The sequence below is a fragment of the Vulpes vulpes genome, chromosome 4 (assembly GCF_048418805.1).
Source record: "Vulpes vulpes isolate BD-2025 chromosome 4, VulVul3, whole genome shotgun sequence".
NCBI classification, from domain to species: Eukaryota; Metazoa; Chordata; class Mammalia; order Carnivora; family Canidae; genus Vulpes; species Vulpes vulpes.
Window position 1 is genome coordinate 120,950,874 of NC_132783.1, and position 21,191 is coordinate 120,972,064.

A 21,191-nucleotide genomic window follows, 5' to 3' on the forward strand; every position below is an offset into this window, starting at 1 on the left:
CATTTGGATCTGGGCTGATAGTATAAGGGAATAATTTCTAATTTTGTTCTTAAGAATAGTTATTTTTCTTCCAATGGAATAATGACTTCTTTGTTAGAGGCTGTCACTATTTAGCAGTAGTACTTGTTGATAAGCAAAATGATGTCCTCTCAGGTATGAATTGGTTCTCAAGAGTAATAGTTATAGATTTTCAACTATAATAGTTCTAGATTATCTAGTAATAGATTTTAAAGCACTGTCATAATATTTTAATATGGATAAATATTAGAATAAAGTTCATAACAATAAGATTAATATGATATAAATTTTCTAATTAACAATGGATATAAGCATGCAAACAATTAATTATAAGCAGTCACAGATGGAAGATAATAGCTCATTAATTGAGAATAAATGCATATTAAACAAAGAATTAGACTTGAATAAAAAAAAAACAGTAAGCTAATCAACACAGTCAATTTGGACGTATTTATTGTTCTGGATTTCCTCTAATCACAGATTTCAGTATGCTTGGAAGAAAGCTGCTATAAGAGCATGTGGGCAGGAAGTTTCTGGCCTTTGGAGAAAATGCCACTAGAGAGAGTCTTATCTGAAAGGTCTGAAGACAGAACAACTTCTGAACAAGATGCTGGAGTATATATCCTGATCCTTTAGATCAAGAAAGCCAAACATTTCTATTAGCACCCTTGTTCTCAGTACTGAAATCACCTCTATGCCTACGTGTTGGGGGGCTTTCAGAACAGGAAGTAGCAATAGGAGATCAGTGATAAAAAGGTCTCTAAAACAAAGGTCAGTATATAAGGAAGATGTGAGGGGCAAGGATTTCTGAGTTCAATAAGCTACTTTTGCTAGGAAGCAATCAAATAGGCACTGGGAAGATGTGAAAAATATGATATTGCTGGGTCCCTCTCTTTAGGATAGGATGGAAGATTTGAGAAAGAGGAAAGGATCAAAAATAACTCTACAGATTTAAAGTCTAATATGAGAGGAAGATGTTGGTAACTCCGATGACAGCCCCAGAAATTCTGTGTGAGAAAGGGGAATGACAAACAGAAGACTTAAAGAAATGTATTATAGTATTATATTAGGACTTGCAGAAAGTTCAAATTTAGGTTGTAAGAAAAAAGAGGCTGTGTAAAGCACCTCTAGAGATGAACAGGATGCATTGGGGAAGGGAGATAAGGAGAGGAAGGCCATAAATTCCATTCAAGAAACTATTAAATATAGCAGATCTCATTTTGGGGATAATCCACTTAGAGACAGATAAAATAAGCAGATACTTATGAAAACTTCTCTTATGATGGGCCTTAACATTCTGCTATACAGAGATCAGTGCTATACTTAATCTTTTTTTTTAAATATTGTATTTATTTGCGAGAGAGAGAGATAGAGAGCATAAACTGGAGGAGGAGCAGAAGGAGAGGGACAAGGAGACTCCCCGCTAGGCATGGAGCCTGACATGGGACTTGACTTGAGTTTGATCCCAGGACCCTGAGATCATGACTGAGCTAAAGTCAGACACTTAATCAAAAGAGCCACCCAGGTGCCCCATACCTAGTCTTATTCATAGAATTTTCTGGTAAAATCCTACACTGAAAACTCCAAAGTTTCAGTGGACATTGGTGTCTTTTTGTTCTTGAAAAACAATGTCAATGGGGAAAAGATATATTTCGTAAAATTGTACAGGAAAGCAGAAAATCAAATTTCAGAGTATTTAGGGGAAATGTTACAACAATTGTTACTAGATGTTGGATGCTAAGGCATCGGATGATAGGAACAACCCAGGAACATAGACTGGTAACTATGAACTGGTCCTTGTTGATATTGGTTCAATGTGCTTCTACAACTAGAATGACCCATAAAATGGCAAATCCAGTAAGAAAGAAAGAAAAAAGACCCGAAATTTAACAACAAATGCTATTCAGTTTTATGAAAGTGGGAAGGTTCTGTTCCTGAGTTTTGAATGTATCTCAAGAAGATAAAAGAGCAAATTAAAGACTCATTAAAACACAGACAGTTAAACAAAATTATTGAAAAGACTTGGCCTGTGTAAAAAAGGAAGAATAAACTATGATAAAACACTAAAAATAATAAAAGACAGGATTATGCTGTCTATGGACTTCTTTATTAAAAAAATCCCAGAATTCAAGGACAATTGTTTTACTAGCAAACAGCAAACAAAATAAATTATTAGTCCATGTGGCTGTCAAGAAAAAATACATACTGGATTTTAAAATATATTAATAAATTCATGAGTTATAGGAGAGAAAAATAAGCAACTAAAGAGGATTAAAATGCTATATCCCAGGGGCACCTGGGTGACTCAGTCAGTTAAGTGTCCAACTCTTGATTTAAGCTCAGATCATGATCTCAGAGTTGTGCGATTGAGCCCTATGTCAGGTTCTGTGCTGGATGTGGAGCCTGCTTGAGATTCTCTCTCTCTCTCCCACTGCCCCTCTCCTCAGCCCCACTCTTTCTTTCTGTCTTTCTCTCTCTCTCACATGCACAAAAAATTCTATATCCCATATCTGATGCTTGTGTCAGAAATAGAAATCTCACAGCTCAAAAACCAGAATTGGGCAAAGTCATAGAACAACTCAATGTAATACAAGTTTCAATTAACTGTTAGGATTACCATTAAATGCATTTAATGTGGGGATCTGACAAATGTAAAACTTACGACCTCATATCTAATAATATTTTCTCAGAAAGAAAGCTGTGGGTTAGTGTAGGTATTATCCAAATCCATACCTGTGTTTTTTTGGGGCCTATATCCAGGCCTTGGACAAATTTTTCCAAAAAATTCTTTACTGCTTCCCAGGGATAGATACTGTTTGATTCATCACATACAACCACAACATCTATGAGGGAAGGGCAAGCTACACAGGAAAAGATGAAAAAAATAGGTTTCCATAGGTAAGTCAATCTTCACACAAATGGCACAAAGTAAAATGGACTTGAGGAGTTGAGGGGCGGGGGTGCTTGACAAATCCCGCCTTCCCCCTTCATGTGAGGCATTGCTCAGACCTGTGCATATTCATCACTTACTCTGGACTGCAGGTGCAAAGCTGGTCAAGATCTGAAAATCGGGACTGACATCAGAACAAACACCGGTGGCGTAGTATTGGCTTCCACACTGCTGTGCCCACAGGGGACCACATGTCTTCAAAGAAATGAGAGCAGTGACAAAACATATGGAAAATTTTAGTCCTCTACTGCTCCATTTGTGAAAGTCAGACATCATCTCCATAATGTTACAGGATCCTAGGAATTGTCAGCGGTTGAAACTAACAGACCAATAAAGCCTCTGAGAGGAAGTGTCTCAGAAAGACAGAGGAGTGAGGAGTATGGGAGGAATAAGGGGCGGGAGGCAGGAGAAAGAAGGGTGCAGGGAGGAGCCCTCTGGTCACCCACCAAGCTAGAGAAAGAGGGTTTGTGCCTTCATCTTTGGTCTCTCAGGGCCTGGGCCTCAGGGGCTGTCTCTGCAATGGAGGATAATCATACCTGCTATCTTTTAAAGTTGTTGTAAAGACTAAATGAGTCTACAGATATGAAACATTTAGGACAATGCAAGGTAAATAGCAAATGGTAGGTACATAATTACAAGACAGCATCATCGCTGTGGTTATTCTTGAACAGAGATTATACTCTTCACCTATACTATTATGCTCTCTCTAGGCTACCAGTCACACTCTCCAGCAGAAACCAGAAGCCCACAAGCCCCAGGGTCAGGCGGGACCCTGGCCATGTTCTGGGCTGGTACAGACACCGTGATGAATGAGGCATTCGGGCCTCACATGCAGGTGCCAGCCCTGACAGTTCGTTCACATTTTCAGGGAGAGCCTGAGAGGACAAATGCTTTGTGAAAAGCCAGTTTAAAAAAAAAAAAAACAAAACACACTCACTGGGCTAAACAAACACAATGAGGCTCATGAACTGCCAGTTTTAACTTTGTTATAAAGTATTTATTTGAGGACTTCTGATCTTCCCTACTTGTATTTCCTAAAATGTTCAGTCATTCCAGGCTGGCACTTGTCTCCCTGCCCACATCAGACACACTACAATTCTTAATATTCCCATTAGCCCCACCTCAAATCTCTCCTTTTCAGCAGCCCTGAATGCCAAGAACTCCTGCTTAAGTTGTGATTAAATTGCACAGGAAATGTTACATTAAATAATATTAAAATTGCCAGATGTAAAAGGACACTAGATCTTAAAAGGCGTCTACAAAGTTTAAGATTTTGTAAAGCTGTGGATTAATTATTAAAACTTAACACAAAAGTGTGAACTTGCAAAAAGCAATTGGAAGAATAAAAGGGAACTTGTTTGACCCAGTTTAATTGTTGATTGCTCAAAGGAAAAGCAGCTGTGTTCATATTTCATCTCAATGAATAAGCAATAATTCTTCCCCTATAAAACTGGTTCATTTTGCCAATTAGGGGAAAATCACAATTGATGCCTTTGGTTAGTTTACCAAATAACGGATACCAATGATTGATTCTTATATCCCCATCCCCAAATTGTTTTTTAAATCACCTTGAAAAACAGTAACTCATGAAGTATTCAAGACTTTTTTTTAAAGCAATGGAAAACAGCATTTAGAAGTTGAAATTAGAATGCCAATTGTTAATGCCAGAACTACATTCCTGCTTTAAGCCCAGAACTTAATAAGTTTTTTTAAAAAATGTGATGATTGTCAGTCTTTTCCACATAATTCTTAAGAATATCTTAAGATTTTGACCTTTTAGGTATGTAAAGGAAGCTTTGGCTTTTTTTCTTTCTCTCTCCCTCCCTCCCCTTTTCCTTCTTCTCTGCTTGCTACATTGGTTATTAAGTTAATCTCTTGGATTCTCTAGCAATTTTTAATTTACTTTATCTGGAGTTACACAATAAAAATTTTGAAGTACATTCTATAATCCCTATATCTCAATGTTCCTCTTCCTGAATTTATTCAACCTTAAAAACAAACAAGCAAACAAAAAAAAAGACTTTAGAATATCATAAACCATGAAGATTCACTGCAATATTCATTTATGCTTTGAATAACACATATTATAAGCAATACCAGATGTCTGAATACCAATGTCTGAATACTAATATCTACTAGTAAAAATAGAATAACATTGTGCAAAATTGATATTTTTAGAATAATTCAGTTATACAATAGGCTTTTAAGTCAATATGTCAATGGTATAGGCATAACTAATGTAGAGTTAAATTAAATGTTCTATGTTTATTTTAACAGAGCAACATAACTAGGATTATCTATGAGCTGGTGGAAATGTCAGTAAGATTGGGTTTTTATTTGCCTTAAAAATTTTTTTTTGGTACATGATGGTTTTCATTTCTTTATATAGTCAAATCTTTTCAACAATTTCCTGTATTATTTCTTCTGTTAGTTCTAAGCTCGGAAATTCTTCCATCAGAAAATTTCCATTTTCTTCCAGTTTTTTATATTAACTCTTTAATTCACTTGAAAGTATATTTGGATATATAAGTTATTAACCAATTAATTGTCCCCAGAGCACTTGTTAAAGAAGGTATTCTATCTCACTGACTTGTGATGTCTTTTCACAGCATTTTAGAGACTGAGAGTAAATACTCACCTGAAATAAGATGAGAGCCAAGTCATGAGTTAAATGATATCAGGGTCATCAATAGTTATACCAAAGGATTAAAGACAGGAATACCCCTCAGCTTTGAAATCCACTCTTGGAATTAGCAGTAACTATCTTGAATATTCCAACGAGGAGAAACAAGGCCTGGAATTCTGCTATTATCAACAAATGTTAAGCACACTTTCCAAAGGCAAAGAATTGGTGTTCTTGTGTTACTTTTTTCTAGGAGGTTCTATGGCAATGGTTTTGCTGAATATCGTAAGAATTCTATACATCGACAGTATTTCAAGTTGGATATCCATTTTGCATCATTTATAAAACTCTAATATTTAAATGTCAAGATTTGATTTGATAGGTGGGGTGGTAAGAAGACACTAACTTGATACTTTCTTGAACTGGATGAGAATTTGAAAGGTAAACACTCACAAGAAATCCTCCGGTTCCCATGTTCCTTGTGAGTGTCAAGCCAAGGCTCATGTTGGTTTTCATTTCGGTAACATTGGGAATGCTTGTGGCAGCTTTCAAAGGGAAAAAGATTTTAAAAAGTGAATCATTTATTTAAACTTGTTAAATTCCCCCCTCCCCCACACTAATGTTTATGTGTAGCATTGAATTTAGTGTCATATATCCAGAAGCTCACATTATATAATTAGATGTGAAAAACTGAGGGGCCTTCAGTGATCCAGCAGTTTGTACATTTAAATGTGTGAGGTTACAGAATGTAAGGGATCAGAGAGTGGTGTCTGGAAATGGCATGGCTTATAGGCATTTAAATTTAATTTTTTAAAAAACTGTGCTGCCCAAAGAAACATGTCTGAGGATACTATTTGGTCTCTAATTTGTCAACCCACTCTTTCCAAGGTCATGACTACTCCATCTAATGCTTTATTCTGGATCAGAAAAAAATATATCCTTAAAGTGTTACCCCAAAATGCCATACAGTAGAATCTGTCCCAAAGCATTAGTGAGTGTGTATTTTAAATGGAAATCCTGAGACTAGCTGTGTAAAATAATAAGTACTTCCCCAACCTCCTCTCTTCCACTGAACTAGGGTGTCATCCACTGTATCCATTCTTGAGCTATGGAACACTGCAATTCTCTTCAATAGTGTTATTTATTCAACTCTCTGCCAAGCCAACATTGCCACTTTTAATGGCAATGTTTTGGGGTTTTTTAAATAACTTTTTTATTTCTCTTGATCCAGGGTGATTGTTTTATTACCTTTATCTAAAGGTCATTCTTGGAACTCTTCCTTGTTCTCTTTCCTTTGTGTCTTCAAGAAGGGAGTAATTTTTCTAAGACTACTTTTCTCATGGACCAGTGATGTTAATTCCAACCAGTTAATTCTATTCTTAACTAATAGTTACTCCCTTTCATCACCTCCTCCTACTCTCCCTACAAATAAAATCATCTTCTTTTTATGAGGAAAATCTTCACTCAACCCTGCTACTCTATAGAACTACTTTCCCAACTCTCCTGCACTCTTCAACTTCTGGAAACAAAGGCCTACCTTTACTCATAGAACTTATTTATAGCCTCACATGCTCCTGAATTCTTTGTGACCTATTTTCTCCCCTCAACACTACTAGATTCATACTCTAGGCAAGATACTTGCAAAGTATAATCTGCTGGAGTGCAGAAAGAAAATGATGGAGCTGCTCTGTGCATGTTTTTATATAATTAAAAATAAATAAATAATTAATTAGTTTCAGGATTAGAATTTAGTGGTTTATCACTTATATATAATACCAGTGCTTATTCTTTTAAATTTATTTTTATTTAGGAATATGTCAGCATATGCATATAATTTTTTAAAAATAAAAAATATATACATTGACATGAGTATTCAAAAGTTAGAGGTGATATGATTCATTGGGGTGATAAAATGTTCAAACTACATAATAAAACCTTTGAGAATTCACCCTTAATGTCTACATTTTTATTATTTTTAGAAATGTTATATAGATGTATATATGTTTATCATATATCTTACTTATGTTTTATATAGATGAGTGTTCAAAATGTTTGGAGAGCACTGATCTAGTTCCCCCATTATCTCCTTATATAAGCTTATCATCTGTACTCAGTCTTCATACTCTTCAACCTCTGCAGCATTTGATAGCACTGATACTCCTTCCACTTCATGTTTATTAAGCTCTTATTATATGCCAGAAATGATGCTAGAAATTACGTATACAGAGGCATATAAGACACATGCCCTTACTTCTAAGTCTTAATCACTGTTTTTGAATCTCTACTTTCCCTTGATTTCTTAACACCATATTTTCCTAATCCATACTTTAGTTTGTCAGAACTCTAGAACTCCTCAGTGCGGTTTTATTTTTTTCATGATGATGATGATTCAGTTGAATAATTTTTTAGATGCATTGGGAAATACTGCATGGAAATATGACCTATTTAGCTTTTCAGTCTTGCACCTTTGATAATTTTTTGCATTAATAGAAAGCATCTGAGATACGGATAAGTAAAACAGCAATTCCACACAATTACAAAATATTCCAAATAGTGACAGTTTTTTATTAGAATGCAATCAATTACACAAGACTAGAAGCAGTGTTTCTCAGCATCTCTAAATGCAACACTAGTATTGACAGGTCTATACCGAATGGTTTGTTTGGAGGAGGGAGAGAGGTATGGATGGGCTTAGATTTCTGTAAATAATCAGCAAAATAATCCTAAACATTGATGGAAACTGGTCCACAGTCTAGGAGTAGATGGTCCAAGAGGCAGTACATTCCCCATGCATTAGGTCTTTCAGTTGTGTTGGAAATTTGTATACAATTCGATCCCACATGACTAAAGATATAAAGGCCCAAAAAGCTATCGATATTTCTTTAAGACACACTATGGTTGATTTTGTTGTTATTTTTAGTTATATTTATAACAAAAGAGATCTTGTTATTTGTAAAAAATCATATTGCTAATTACCACTTACTTTCCAAATTCAGTTTTTCACATGTAGCAGCGGACAAATCAACAGGACATTTATACACATCTCCCATTCGGTTTTCAGGAAAGCCACTCCAAGGTGAACCAACCAGTAACCTAGAAACAGGAATTTTTTTATTAGACATAAATGTTAGCTATAGTTTCTTAAAGGTTAAACTGACCACAAAACAATGAAAAGACTCCCCACATTTAATTTCAATTTTTAATAAGAAAATAGATCATATTTGTTCAACTATAATTTGTCCTTTTACCTTTTCTCTTAGCTGATCGAGATTCTTGATGAATATCTGCAATACATTATAGAAATAGAATGCAGGCCATAAATGTGATCTGCATATGTAATTTTAAATTTTCTAGTAGTCACATGTCACATTAATACAATAAAAAGCAAAAGTGAAATTAACTTAAATAATATATTTTATCTAACTTGCTATATCCAAACTAGTATGCAATCGTTATAAATAAAAATTATTAATGAGCTATTTGACATTCTTTTTTCCATACTAAGTCTTTGAAATTCAGTGTGCATTTCGTACCTAGAGGACATTAACGTTTCAAGGGCTCAGTAGCCACACATGGCTAGTGGCTGCCATCATAGTCAGCACAACTTTAAAGAATGAAACAATATTAAAATCAAAAGCAAAATAACATTTATTGAGAACTTTTTTCATCCTAAGTGTTTTCATATGTTAACTTACTTAGGTTAATTTCATATGTTAATTTACTTTCATATATTAATTTACTTTCAGACGTTAATTTACAAATTTCATATGTTAATTTACTTAGATGAGTTATCTAAGTGGTTTTACTGTTTATTGTCTATATAAGAGGGTTCTTAGCAAAAATAGAGCAAATATACTGTAGAGCTCTCCTTACGTGTAACATGTTTGTAGCCAGAACACAGGATGCAGAGGTTGGAGATTGGTGCTCACCTCCCCCTTTTTCATTGCCTACAGAACTTCTCCAACTAGACACTAAGGGTTTCCCGGTGGAAACATTCATCTAACATCTCTGGTCACAGAAGAATTGACAGGAAGAGCCCATATAACAGTCTGATCTTTAGAATCTTTAGTAGGCTAATTGCTCAGCAGCATCCAGTTACTAAGGACACATATTTGATTCAATATTTTTTTCCTTGTCAAAGTTGGAAGATTAGATTAAACTTAAATTCTTTCATAAGCCCTCTGTATGAATAGTTTGTCATGATTGATTAAACAACATGTGCCTCACATGAAATGCCACAGTGGATACAAAAAAAAAAAAAAAACTAAGGTGCATGCCTATCTACTAAACCTAGTAAAACTGTTTAAAATATATAACAACTAAAACAATAACAATACAAATGAACAGAAAGATACGAATATGTTCACCTCTGGAACCAACATTAAAATGATCAGAGGATGCAAAAATGGATGAAGGTGGCAGTCATCATTATCAGCAGAGGAAGAGTATGAATAATCACGGAAAGAGGAAAATACAGAGTATTTTGAAAGACAGTTAATGATTCACACAGTTAGTGAGAGTGAAGTATAACTGATCCTAAAGCCCAGGTGCTTAACCCTCAGGTTATTCTCCTTCTTCTTAGATGCAAGAGGGCCTGGCATAGGGCCCAGATTGGGAAAACCATCTGGACAAATGGGCTGGGTTCCAGAATAATCAAGTACTGGAAACTGATGGTTAGGCCACACCTACCGTGATGAGAGTGTGGCTGTGTGGTATATAAGGAGGCTATGGGCTGGAAGGACACCAGCCAAGGTCATCTTGTAAGAGCACATCCATTCTGTGGGCCCAGGCTGTACTATTCATAATTTAGGTAAGATCAGATTATATTCAAATAGTACTAAATGTGGTAATTTGGGGGACCTCTATTGTACATGTTTTCCTCATTATCCTCATCATCCATCCTCAAGGAACACATTGAAGGATAAAAGTTTAAGTGTTTCTCATCTAATTTAACCATCTTACTCTTTAGAGCCTTCAGCAGTAAAGCATCCACAGCTACCTATTTCTTAATGAGAAAGCTCAAGGCTACTTGCTGTTTCTTATTGTCTCAGTGTTCCCTGGCTGCTCCCCCCACCCCTGCCTTGCTTCATTCAACCTCACCAAATCATTCAGGATTTTATAATATCACATTCAGGAAGGGGTATGACATCTCCACTACTGCTGTGAGACCTGTGGCCTCCTACGTTAATCAAATGTAAAGAAGAGAGAAAAAGAAGCATCTGCACAATTGTGTGCCTTTCAATAAAAAGGATGTGAGAGTATTTGTAATTCTCTCAAAGAATACATATGAATCTCTGGCAGCATTATGCCATAATTAAACTCATAACACAGTAAACAATATTAAACAGTAAACAATAACACAGTAAACAATAGATAACACTGGAAAACCAGATCATTTTGGTGACTGGTTAAGAACAAGGGTGTCCTCCTCATCACATATGACTCATTCTTTAAACATGATGAACAACATTAGTAAGTAGCCTACAGGTCATGCCAGTGACTACAGAGAATGTTTCAAAGACCATTGCTAATTCCTTTATTGGCAACATTTCCAGTAGACTCTCCTCACTTCTACCCATAGGACCAGTGAAATTGTGGTTCCTGACAATTCATCCTTATAAGGAAAGGCTATGACATCACCAGTGCCTACTCCAAGGGAACTGTGACATTCTTACATTAATCAGAGAGGAAAATGAGGGAGGCTGGTATATTTATTCACAAAATCTTATGTAATCAGCTGTAACAGGAAGAAACATGCCAAGAGAGAATGTTACAAAGGTGGAGGTTAGTGAGTAAACCCTGCTAAGTATGGTAAAGCTTCTTTGAAGTAATGGATTTAACTTAATCACAACCAGACAAAAGAGTTGCATGAACAATCGTGTGTGCTGATTCTCAAAACAAAATAAAATCCCAAGATATAAACTCTCTTTCATACAGTGAAACTGGGAATTCTTCCAAGATGACTTAAAATAACACTTACTGTTCAATTATCTTGTGGGGGAAATAGTGATTATGTAGAGTTCCAAAACATAGCCAATTTGCCCACCTCCAGTGGAATTCAAAATACTTTGTTTAGTTAGTAAACAGTATTTATGGTGGTGTAGGTAGTTTTAAACCCACAATCCAGGGGCTGTTATAAATATCTTCCTTTGGTCTGTGAGTCTATAAACTCTCCCAAGTGTTCCTTTAATGCTAGCAATTTTTCTAGAGATGACTGACAGAGGTGTACTTAAAATAGTAGGGCAAAACATGTTTTCTTTGATTCAACAAACGCTTATTGAGATCCCGTGGGGCTGAAATTTTGCACAACTCCAGGGATACCATTTCCATATAAATAGTGTGCTCTGGTCTTGTTAAGTATGCAACCTGTGAGGCTGTACATGGTGTCCGGACCTACTATGCACCAGACTTGATTCTAGGCACTGGGGATACGTCAGTGAATAAGTCAGTCAAAAATTTCTGTTCTCCTGGAGCTTACATCCTAGTGGGAAAAGATAGAAAATAAAACTTAATAAATAAATAAAACATATCCTGATGGTGATCAGTGATTTTTGGGAAAAATGAGCAGGATAGTTGGGAGTGTGGTGTAGAGGGTGTTGTAATCTTTATTAGAACGGTCAGGGAGGGCTTCCCTGAGAAGGTGTCATTTAAGCAAAGAATTGAAGGAGGTGAAGGAGTAAACTATAAGACTCTGGTGGAAGATTACTAGGCCGTGGGAACAGCAAGTGCAAAAGCCCTGTGGTTGAACCTCAGTGTATGAGGAAGAATGTGGGAAGAAATGTGGTCAGATCGGTAATGGGGCCAGATCGCATAAGATTGGTATAAAATTCTAAGAATTTGGCTTTGCCTCTGAGTGACATGAGAAAGCCATTGGAGAGTTTTTAGCCCAGTAGTGATGTGATCTGACATATTTTAGTAGGATTCTGAAGACTGCTCTGTTGAGAATTATTGCACTAGGGTAAAGGTGAAAGAGATAAAACACTTCAGAGGCAAATGCAAAATCCAGGCAAGATTTGGGGGCTCCTACAGGGCTGGTGAGAAGTGATCTTATGTTAGATATATTTTGAAGGTCGGGTCAGCTGGATTTCTTGAGAGGTCAGTTTTTAACACACACACACACACACACACACACACACACACACACACACACACAGAGTCAAGGATGACTCCAAGTTTTCTTCCCTAAGAAACTAAAGGAAACCAGTGGTCATGATCAGATAAGGGGGATACTATCAATAGAGCAAGATTTTGAGATGAAGTGAGCTCAAGAGCTCAGTATGAGGTATTTTAAGTTTGAGATACTATCAGACATCCAAGGGGATATTTTACTTAGGATTAGAAGCTTATTGTACACATTAATGTAAGAAATTTCAAAGTCTATAGTATCTAAATATAAATACTATTCCTTATGTTGTTTAGTTCCAAGTCACTGAAATCACAAGGGGTATTGTGAGTTCTCTATGGGTACTTGCTTCCTGCTTGTAATGTAAAAGGAGTTTATGATGCAAAGAAGTCACCTGTGAAGACATGAAGTCTCCGGGAAGGAGGAAGACAGGTAAAGATAATTCATTTTTAGCTCCTGGTTGGGAAATACTGTTGTTATAAATTTAATTGTTAAACCCTTTGGCATGTGTTGAAAGGCAATTTTAGTTTCTAAGCTTCATTATGCTACCTCTGACTCCTTCGGCTGCCAGATTGCTTCCTTAAATAAGGGGATGGCTAAACCCTCAAGGTCTTTCAGTTCACTGATGTGGAGTCCACCAACCTCATTATTGCTAAAACATCTTAAGCCTATTGTTCTGTTTCATAAAAAGCCTGGAAATTAGCTTTTGCACTGGAAGCAAATGAATCAAATAAAAGCTGATTCTGTTATGTTGACTCACCCAACACGTGGTTTTCCTAGAGTTAAAATCAAAAGTTGATATATTCAATTTGAAGCCTTGTGCTAATATAACTCCCACATCTTTGGAAGGGAAGGAATGACTTTAAGACCACCACATTTTTATAAGTTGAAGCCCTGAGATAGTACCTTTCAACAAGGCAGATGGTTGTTTTATCAATGATAAAATATGGAAAAGCAACATTTATAAACCATTTATAACAGTTTATAAAGTACTTTTTATGTACACTCTTCTCTTTGATCCTTATAGAGGTCAAGTATTACAACTATTCCTGTTTTCCTATAAAAACAAAGTCTAACTATCTAATTGGCAACAAAGTCTAGATCTGCACTCATGTCCTTTCATTCCAAAACTCTGATTCTATCATGGTAAGTTCTGCTCAGAACTCCTCTAGAGAAGTACTCCTTATTTGCCCATCCTATTGGCCATAAACAAATTAAACAGTTTCCACTTGTGCCACTTTGTATTCCTCAAATCCCTCTTTGGATACAGCTAGCCCAGTGGAAAAGTTTCAAACAACTGGCCACCAGGAAGGTGTGCATACGTTAGCCCCATTCACTTGTGTAAATGAACTTTGTTCCAGGAACAGACATTCAGCCGTTAGCACAGTGGAAAGCTTTAAATTGTAAGACAAGCTAGTGAGGCATGGAGAATTTTCACAGATCATTGAAGGTCTCCAGACATTTGGGAGTAGCAGATCTATCCCCGATGCAAGTCACAAAAGATGGGTGTGTGTGTGTGTGTGTGTGTGTGTGTGTGTGTGTTTGTAGGTATACACACAAATTTGTGTCCAGGGGCAAAGGGAGAAGCAAGTCAGAGTAGGGGATATTTAAAGTGCCTTTTCTATTATAGATTTTTTACTTATGATAACAGAAACCATGGAAAAAATTTAGCCATATGGATTATTTAAACTTAGTGGAAAAGAAATGAACAGCTATGGCATAACAAATATAGGTGGATCAACACCAGGGTGGTCCATGGGGTTTTAAAAGGTACTTGGTTCACTATTTATTCTCCCCCTACTGTCTGCCTAGAGAAGGTACTTGTTGATAAGAAATGTGCCATTTTGCACACCTATATTAACAGTGTTGAGTGATAGTTTAATTATATGGCAATAACATAATAGTTATTTATAAGAATATGAGTTTTTAAATTTAAAAGTGTAAGACTAGTCAGACTTCTAATGCCTTTCCAAAATCAAAAATTGGACTCTTACAAGTTAGTGAAAATAAAATGTAATGAAAGAACAAAAAGGAATTATATGTCATGGGTTTAAAATAAAAGCAAACCCTGAGAATAAACAAAGTAAGCATGTTAAATGGCACCGCCAGGATAACCTAATGGCAAGAGAATTTTATCTTTGGAAAAAGACATAAAGGATGATATTGGCTAATATTTAAAGGCCATAATGAAAGACAAAGACATGATTATTTTGGAAAAGGGATCAGAATAGCATTCTTGGCCAAGAAGAAGAAGAAATGGACTGAAGCTAATCCAATATGCATGGAAGCTAATCGATGACAGATGAGAACTGGTTGAGAAACAGGCAGTGGAGGGAGGTAGGGAGGAACTTGTTATTAAAAATCCTGATTTTTCTTCCTATTTTTACACAGTGCTAAGGAGAGTGCCTCCTTATATGCATAGTGATTTTGTTTTTTTTAAGTGGATATAATTTATTCATTTAAAAAAAAACTGGATATAGTTTATTTCTGTTTTTTAAGTTTTTATTTTAATTTCAGTCAGTTAACATACAGTGTAAAAGGAGTTTCAGGTGTATAATATAGTGATTCAACACTTCCATATGATACCTGGTGCTCATCACAAGTGCACTCCTCAATCCCCATCACCTATTTCACCCAACCCTCTGCCCTCACATTCCTTCTGGTAACCATCAGTTTGTTCTTTATAATTAGAGTCTGTTTCTCGATTTGTTTCTCTCTCTTTCTCTCTTTTTTTCCCTTTGCTTGTTTGTTTTGTTTCTTAAATTCCACAGGATAGTGAAATCATAGTATTTGTCTTTCTCTGAGTTATTTCACTTAGCCTTATACTCTCTATCACCCAACAATGTCATTGCAAATGGTAAGATTTCATTTTTTGTGACTGAATAATATTCCATTATATATAAACTACATCTTCTTTACCCTTTCGTCAATAGATGGACACTTGAGTTGCTTGCATGTCTTGACTATTGCAGTTTATGCTGCTATAAACCCAGGGGTGCACACATCCCTCTGAATTAGCGTTTTTGTATTCTTTGGGTAAATACCCAGTAGTGCAATTACTAGATCATAGGATAGTTCTATTTTTAACCTTTTGAAGAACCCCTATACTATTTTCCACGGTGGCTGCAACAGTTTGCATTCCAACCAATAGTGCAAGAGGGTTCCCCTTTTTCTGCATCCTTGCCAACACCTGTTGTTTCTTATGCTATTGATTTTAGCTAACCAGGTGTAAGGTGATATCTCATAATAATTTTGATTTGCATTTCCCCGAAGGTAAGTGATGATGAATATCTTTTTCATGTGTCTGTTGGTCATCAGGATGCCTTTGAGAAATAGTTGTTCATGTCTTCTGCCCATTTTTAAACTGGATTTTTTTGGGGGGTGTTGAGTTCCATAAGTTTTTGTTTTTGTTGTTGTTTTAGTAGCCCCATTCCCAGTTGGAGCCCAAAGTGGGGCTTGAACTCATAACCCTGAGATCAGGACCTGAGCTGAAATCAACAGTCAGATGCTTACCTGACTGAGCCACTAGGCACCCTGAGTTTTGTAAGTTCTTTATATATTTTGCATACTAACCCTTTATTAAATATGTCATTTGCAAATGTCTTTTCCCATCTAGTAGGTTGCCTTTTGGTTTTTTGATGATTTCTTTTATTATACAGAAACTTTTTATTTTGATGAAGTCCCAATAGTTTATTTTTGCTTTTGTTTCCCTTGTCTCAGGAGCTGTGTAAAAAAAAATGCTATGGCTTAAAGAGCTTACTGCCTATGCTCTCTTCTAGGATTTTGATGGTTTCAGGTCTCACATTTAGGACTTTAATCCGTTTTGAATTTATTTTTGTATATGATGTAAGAAAGTTTCTTACTTTTGCATGTAGCTGTCCAGTTTTCCCCACATCATTTGTTGAAGAGACTGTCTTTTTCCTGCTTTACTGAGGATTAATTGTGTAGTTGTGGGCTTATTTCTCATTTTTTATTCTGTTCCATTGATCTATGTGTCTTTGTACCAATATCATACTATTTTGATTATTACAGCTTTGTAATATAACTTTAAGTCCAGAATTGTGATGCCTCCAGCTTTGCTTTGCTTTTTCAAGATTGCTTTGACAATTCAGGGCCTTCTGAAGTTCTATACAAATTTTAGGATTCTGTGTTCTAGCTCTGTGAAGAATACTGTTGATATTTTGATAGGGATTACACTAAATGTGTAAATTGCTTTGGGTAGTATAGATACTTTAACAATGTTTGTTCCTCCAACCTATGATCTGGAATATCCTTCCCTTTCTTTGAGTCTTCTTCAATTTCTTTCATTAGTGTTTATAGTTTTCCAAGTACAGGTCTTTCACCTCTTTGGTTAGATTTATTCCTAGAGCACTTTTGTTTTTGAAGTACGTTACTTTTTTTTTTTAACTAAACTACAGAGTTTATTTGGATTTCACCAGTGAAGTCCTTTACTTTTATTCTCTCACAAGGTGCTCAAAACATTCCAGTTTGATAGGGATGGCCCTCTCTTTGTACTCCAGAGAGGTTGTAGACTTTCTCTAAGTCACTCAGCTAGCAGTGGGGAAGCTGAGGGTAAAACCCTTGTGCTCTGGCTCCTAATATGACAAATATCTATCTATGAGAGAATGAAAAGATAGATGGTGACTGTCATCTCTGTCCATGCAATGCTGTTTTGTAACAGAAATTTTCATTCAAAATACTGAATGAAGTTGATATTACTTTATAAAGTTTATATGACAATTATAATTAAATATTTTTTATAAATGCCAATTATTTTCTGCCACTCTCCTCCTTGGATATTTAAAAAATATGTAGCTTGGAACATTTTATCTTTGTTTTGCATTAATCTACTGTATGCATATTACTTCTTAGCTCTGTAATCTTAGGCACACTACTTAAACTTTCTAAGTCCAGGTCCCCTCATTTGTAAAAGGAGTAATAATACAGCCATTGTGAGCATTATCCATTTGGCAAAGAAAGAGTCCTCAGTACTTTTAAATATTGTAAATATCAGTAAATACCAAATACTGTTATTCCAACCTATATATGACATAATCTTTGATATGTGTATTGAATTGAATGTTTCTTATTTATCTAAAATTCTCTTCCATATATCCTATAGACGAGTTGGTACATTTATAACACACTTAGAGCTTTATTCATATTTTTCTTAGTTAGAAAGTTAGAACTATAACATAAGCTCATATACAAATGGAATTTTTTATTGGCCATAATATATGTTCATTATATTTCTCTTCTTTTCTTAAACAAGCATGCACTAGTCCTTGCTGACACAAGAAATTACATCTCTTCCACTGGAAATACCCCTTACTGCCAGACAGTTTTGGTTACACAAGTGACTGTTCTAAGATTTTTGAGTCATATAATGAGCTCAGACTATTCATGCGGCAGGCCTTCGGATTAGACAGAGACAGTACATAGCACCATAAGCTTCCAGGAAATGACTTTAAACATATCTCAATCCTTTGTATAATTGCTTCTGATAAGAATTGCATCATCTACATTTGAACATCCTGTGTGTATGATGGAGGCCTCAAAGTGACATTGAAGGGAGAGCAGGCCACAGCTTTACTTACAGAGGGGCACACTGCTGCTCTGCTTAGGAGGTAATCTTGCCTATAGATAGCTTATTTGAGACTTAAAAAAAACTCTAGAATTCTCAAAGCCACATCACTACTATTTCCAGAGTAAAAGTCCACAGTGCAGTAAAAGTATAATAAATAAAACAAACAAAAGCATCAAGATAATTTTGTTAAGCTCTTGTACAATCCAGTGTAGACTACGCCTATAAATTCTTAGAAACATGGGACATGGGCAGCCCGGGTGGCTCAGCAGTTTAGTGCTGCCTTCACTTCAGGGTGTGATCCTGGAGACGTGGGATCAAGTCCCGTATCAGGCTCCCTGCGTGGAGCCTGCTTCTCCCTCTGCCTGTGTCTCTGCCTCTCTCTCTCTGTGTCCTTCATGAACAAATAAAATCTTTCTTTTTTTTTTTTTAAAGATTTGGGACATATGGAACAGTTAAAGCGGTACTTGAAAAATAAGGAGCATGGTTTAAGAAAACTTAGACTAGAGCCAGAAGCAAGTTGTCAGAAGGAAGGAAAGGGCTGAGAGATAGAGTTGGGGCTCAACAATACAGATGGTAAAGAAAGTCAAAGAAAGCTTCAGAACAAGCAGGAAGAGAGTAAAGAAAACAAAAGAGTGTATGAGTGTGTGTGTCTGTGTGTGTGTGTCTGTGTGTTATATAAATCCAAGAGAAAAAGACTCAGTTATTAAAGGAATTCACAGTAATCCCACTTTCTGTGCCCAAAGCTAACTTGATTAGTATCAGGAGGAAAGTTAATGTTTAAACAGTCCTTCTCACATCTGCTACTTCTATAACGTCTGTGCAGTTTCATAAATTAGGAGTGGAGACCGGCATAGTGCCAATCGTCAAAACAAATAGGCGATTCTGGATTTCAAGTTTCATACTATTTTCCTTGAGCCTGAGAGCCGTGAGGGCCGCTGGTCCTAGCTGTGGCCTGCTCCAGCAAGTGGGAAAAGCCATTGGCTGCCTCTGCCAGGCACCTCTGCAGCCAGGCACCTTGGCAGGGCCAGGCTCATGAGAGTGGGGCCAGGAGCAAATCTTGTCCGTCAAGTGTCCCAGGCCGTGGGAGGAAAAAATGAACTCTTCACAGTAAAATCATACAGTTAGTGACACTGAGGGAACACCAGCGCTATTAACCACCTGGGGTTGGCCCTTACTATATCTCTGGTATTACTCATGGTTGCAAGCTCTACATATCGATCTTCCTCTTTGGCTCTACTCCACACTCCTTAAAGGTATGGTCAACATTTCCTACGCTGTACCTCACCCTGTGTTCCGCCTGTGGTGGATTCGCAGATCACGTCCACGACTCGACCTCTTCTGCTGCTTTGCTTTAACAAGGCCAGCAGGGTGGAAGGGCAGACTGGCATGCCAGGCTGGCTTCGGCTCTCTTTCCTTCCAGCTGTGCCCTGCCATAGGATTAGCCTCTCAGGAAGACAACTCGCCTTTCTCTTCTTGTATGCCAGGGTACGCTCGTAGCAGCTGGTGTTATAGACAGGCTTGAGGGAAGTAAGGCCTTGATAAGCCTGACATTACACCTTACCAGAAAGCTCTATACTGGAGTTAAAGGCATTAGACCAGCCAATAACGGAACGGTGACTTGTTTCCCAGTAGTCATTGGCCTGTGTTTATACATCTTTCAGGAATGTCATAAGAAGGCCACAGAGGTACTTAAGAATGTCTCGTGTCGTTGGTCTGGACATAACCTGATCAACACCAGAATCTTATCATAGTTGCTAAGACATTCATCTTTTAACAATGTTTTGTATGCTCAGAGAGAATCATGGAGAGAGAAAGGACATATGGCTGCCTCTCACTTTCCTGGGACTCTGCTTGCTAGATCCCTGTCAACATTTTGTCCTGGTTTGTCTTATTCAACTTCCAACCTGCAGTGTGGCCAGTAGTTGAGTTGCCCTCCAACCCTTGATAGGTTTATCATCTCTAATAGCATCTACTACTGATGGTGGCTCTTTATTTTAGATTTACCTTGTCCCAGAAAGAACAACCTTTACCTTGTCATTTAAAAAGAATAACCTCAAGCTTGATTGCAGATTATCCTCAGCAAGGCCACACTTATGAAACAGAACTTCAGAGTCCCTCCAAAGGTCTTGTTCAGCTCATACTTAAGTCAAACTACTATAGTTCACTTCATAGAGTACCTCAGGTGAGTCATTTGGAAATAGGGCTTTCATTCAATCATTCAGCAAATAATTATTGATCCCCTAACTTGGTGCTAGATAGCACTCTGGCTTCTGAGTACATGCCACTGGAAAAAAACAATGCACTTCTGTCTCTTCAGGGCAGAAGACAGACGATGAACATGCAGACAAAGGTGATTTCAGATAGTAATAACTAATCTACATAAAATAAATTTGCACGGAGGGTAGGAGAATGGCCGCGAGGTGTGCTGAAGTGCTCATTTAGGTAGACATGCTCTGAAAAGTTTCTATGAAGAGAAGACATTTGAGTGGAGACTGAACAACGGGAACCAAGCAAGCAAGTGAAGATCCTGGGGAGACTTCTCCTTCCAGGAGAAAAGCATTTGCAGGAGCTTTGACATAGTAATGAGTTTAGTGTGTTCAAGGGATGGACAGAAGACACAATTCATGGGGTGCAAGAGTGAGGGGGTAAATCATGAGACAGGATAGGTACACTGAGACCAGATCATGGAAGATCCTTTAAATAATTTTAATGTATTCTAATTGCAGTTGGAAGCCACAGAAGGTTTTAATCTAGGGAGTGACATTATTTGAATCATGTATTTAAGCGTTTATGAGCCTGCCCTGAGGGGTAAGAAGGGAAGCAGAAGGTGGGTTAAGAAGTGGTTGCAAGGACTCACGTTGGTTTGAGCAGGGGCTGCAGGGAAGATAGG

General features: G+C 36.9%; 1 protein-coding gene across 1 annotated transcript in view; it reads right to left on the bottom strand.

Moving 5' to 3' along the window:
* The window catches only part of ITGA2 (integrin subunit alpha 2), a 102,216-nt gene that overhangs the window by 52,685 nt on the left and 28,340 nt on the right, over window positions 1-21,191 (bottom strand). Inside the window, exons 3-6 of the mRNA XM_072756935.1 lie at window positions 8,575-8,684; window positions 6,045-6,136; window positions 3,049-3,163; window positions 2,752-2,879 (exon numbers count right to left, since the gene is read on the bottom strand). Of these exons, the coding sequence (XP_072613036.1) occupies window positions 2,752-2,879; window positions 3,049-3,163; window positions 6,045-6,136; window positions 8,575-8,684 (445 nt within the window). The remainder of the gene's footprint in view (window positions 1-2,751; window positions 2,880-3,048; window positions 3,164-6,044; window positions 6,137-8,574; window positions 8,685-21,191) is intronic.